At 37.5% G+C, this 2,721-nt stretch overlaps 1 protein-coding gene and 1 pseudogene across 1 annotated transcript; both read left to right on the top strand.

Moving 5' to 3' along the window:
• Nucleotides 1-476: 476 nt before the first annotated feature.
• On the top strand, nt 477-1,601 carry LOC145799920 (protein FAR1-RELATED SEQUENCE 5 pseudogene; annotated as a pseudogene).
• A 6-nt stretch (nt 1,602-1,607) lies between these two features.
• Nucleotides 1,608-2,501, top strand: LOC145799919 (protein FAR1-RELATED SEQUENCE 1-like). The gene has a single exon (XM_082889565.1). The coding sequence runs from the start codon at nt 1,608-1,610 to the stop codon at nt 2,499-2,501; it is 894 nt and encodes a 297-aa protein (XP_082745691.1).
• Nucleotides 2,502-2,721: the final 220 nt, after the last annotated feature.

Raw genomic sequence — 2,721 nt, 5'->3', positions numbered from 1 at the left:
TGCTTCAAAAATAATTATTTCATACCCTAATTTTTCTTTTACAGTTCCTTGTTTGATAACTAAGAAGCAATGAGAGGGAGGCTCTATTCTGGTGGCACAACTAGATAACTTATCTAAAAGTTACATAACTTACTTATCTTAATTGCCACTATCATAGTTATGTTTTGATGTCTATTATTATTGTGGAGTTCTACATTTCAGTGTGTTCAGTATGTTGTAGAGACAGTTCTCTTTGAACTTTGTAATCCAATCAACAATAAAAATGAATAACAGGAGACATGCCCTCTCTCATTTTTGTTTCCATGCACTTTTAATTGCATTTTCTAAACCATTTCCTGATCAATAATGTTCCTTGTTTCTTTATATATATTCAGGTGGTACATTTGTTTTTCGTTGATTATCTTATTCAGTTTGCATACAGTTTTTATGCTAATATTGAGCACTTCTTTACTTTTTAAGTGACTTGGCACATTGATATGGAACCTAACAATCATGAGAATGACGGGGGTGAGTGTGATTGGAAGCCTAGAGTTCGCATGACATTTGATACAGAACAAGAAGCATATGATTTCTATAATACTTATGGAGGAAGGTTGGGCTTTAGTATTAGAAGGGGTTATGTAAACAAGAGCAAAGAGGGGCAAATCACTTCAAGGCAATTTGTTTGTAATAAGAAGGGATTTCGGGTTGTCGACAAGCGAGATCCATTAACAAAAAATCCTAGGCAGGAAGTGATAACTGGTTGTCAAGCCCGACTTGTCATTAAGAGGGATAGGAATATGCAGAAATTTTTTGTTAGTGATTTTTTTGAACAACATAATCATATCTCCGTACCAACAGAATGTACGCATATGTTACCATCCCAAAGGAAGATATCTGCATCACAGGCAACCGAAATAGATTTAGCCGAAAAATCTAGAATCCATCTTAATGCTGCATTTGAGCTCATGGGTAATGAAGTTGGTGGAAGGGAGTCACTTGGGTTCACAAAATTGGACCAAAAAAATTATTTGAGAACGAAGAGGCAAAACAGTTTAGCATATGGGGAGGCAGGTAGCATTTTGCAATATTTTCGTGACAAATCATTGGAGAATCCATCTTTTTTTTACTCGGTCCAATTAGATAACGAGGAGCAGATTACAAACATATTTTGGGCCGATGCTCAGATGATCATGGATTATGGGCAATTTGGTGATGTTGTGACTTTCGACACTACTTACAAGTTAAATAGTGCACATAGACCATTTGCGTCTTTTGTTGGATTTAACCATCATAGGGAAATTGTGATATTTGGTGCAGCTTTGATGTATGATGAGACCGCCGATTCCTTTGTATGGCTTTTTAGAAGATTCTTGGAGGCAATGTCAAGTAAGGCTCCAAAAACAATTTTTACAGATCAAGATGCTGCAATGGCTAAGGCCATACCTATTGTCATGCCTAACACAACCCACCGCCTTTGTACTTGGCATTTGATGCAAAATACATTAAGGCATGCAAATTCTATCTTCAAGGATAAGGCGATGAAGGATAAGGGGATGAAGAGTGTTTTATACACGTTTATGTATGACATTGACGATGAGGAAGAGTTTATGTTAAAATAGGAGGAAATGCTTGACAAGTATGAAGTAAGAGATAATCATTGGTTGAAGTTAACATTTGGGGTCAAGGAAAAATGGGGTTGGCCATATGTTAGAAATGCATGGGGTGCGGGCATGAGTAGCACCCAACTTAGTGAATCCTTTAATGCTTTCTTGAAGGATTTCATTCAGTCTGATCATAACTTAATGCAATTTTTCATGCATTTTGATCGAGGTTTGTCTGAGAAAAGGTACAAAAAGTTACAAGCCGAATATGCTCTATGCCAAAAGTTGCCAAGGGTGAATATTAAAGTGAAGATTATGGAGCAAGTTACAGATGTTTACACAAATAAAATTTTTGAAGAATTTCAGGATGAGTATGTCAAGTCCCTTGAAGTCAACATTGAAGAAATTGAAAATGATGGTGAGAGTACCATTTATACGGTTCTTGATAGTGATGGTATAAAGGTGAGGAAGGTGAGGCAGGAGTGTGATGATTCGGTCACTTGCAATTGTAAGAAGTTTGAAATGAAGGGCATTTTGTGTAGTCATTGTTTGAAGATCCTTAGAGAAAGGCTCAAATTGAAAGAGATTCCTTCACAATATATTCTGAAGAGATGGACTAAAAAAGCAAGATCTGAAAATGGGAAAGATAGGTGTGGGCATGATATTCAGGTTGATGTAAGATTGCATCAAGCTTCACGTTATAGGTCATTGATGGCAATATTTAGATTAGTAGCGTGTAGAGCTTCTGAAAGTGAGGAAACATATAATTTGACGGTCGAGAAAGCGGATGAATTAATTGCAGACATTGAAACCATGTTAAGTGCAAAATTCAATATGCCTTGTTCAGAGACTATTGAACAAGAAACCCCCCCCCCCCCCCAAACACATGCCCCGAAAGCTTTGAAGTGGATGGTGTAGTCCAAGCAAAAGGACTCAAGAGAAAAGAGTGCACTAGCAAGGGACGAAGGCGGACAAAAGGTGGTTTGAAGCTTGCCTTGGCAAAGAAAAATAAAACAAGTTCACATAATGCTTCTCAAACTTCCATGTCTGTTACTCCTCAAACTCCTCCCTTATTTTCGGCAAGTGCTCCTGAAGCACCTCCCTTATTTCCTGAGTCGGCTCCTTTATTTTCAAGTGC

Source organism: Camellia sinensis, chromosome 9 (assembly GCF_055761805.1).
Source record: "Camellia sinensis isolate YWXY chromosome 9, ASM5576180v1, whole genome shotgun sequence".
Taxonomy (NCBI): Eukaryota; Viridiplantae; Streptophyta; class Magnoliopsida; order Ericales; family Theaceae; genus Camellia; species Camellia sinensis.
Note: the sequence above shows the minus strand (reverse complement) of the source record. Positions and strands in the feature narration are given on the sequence as shown.

Coding starts and splice junctions, on each gene's coding strand:
- LOC145799919 (XM_082889565.1), top strand. CDS start 1,608: ATGCTTGACAAGTATGAAGTAAGAGATAATCATTGGTTGAAGTTAACA.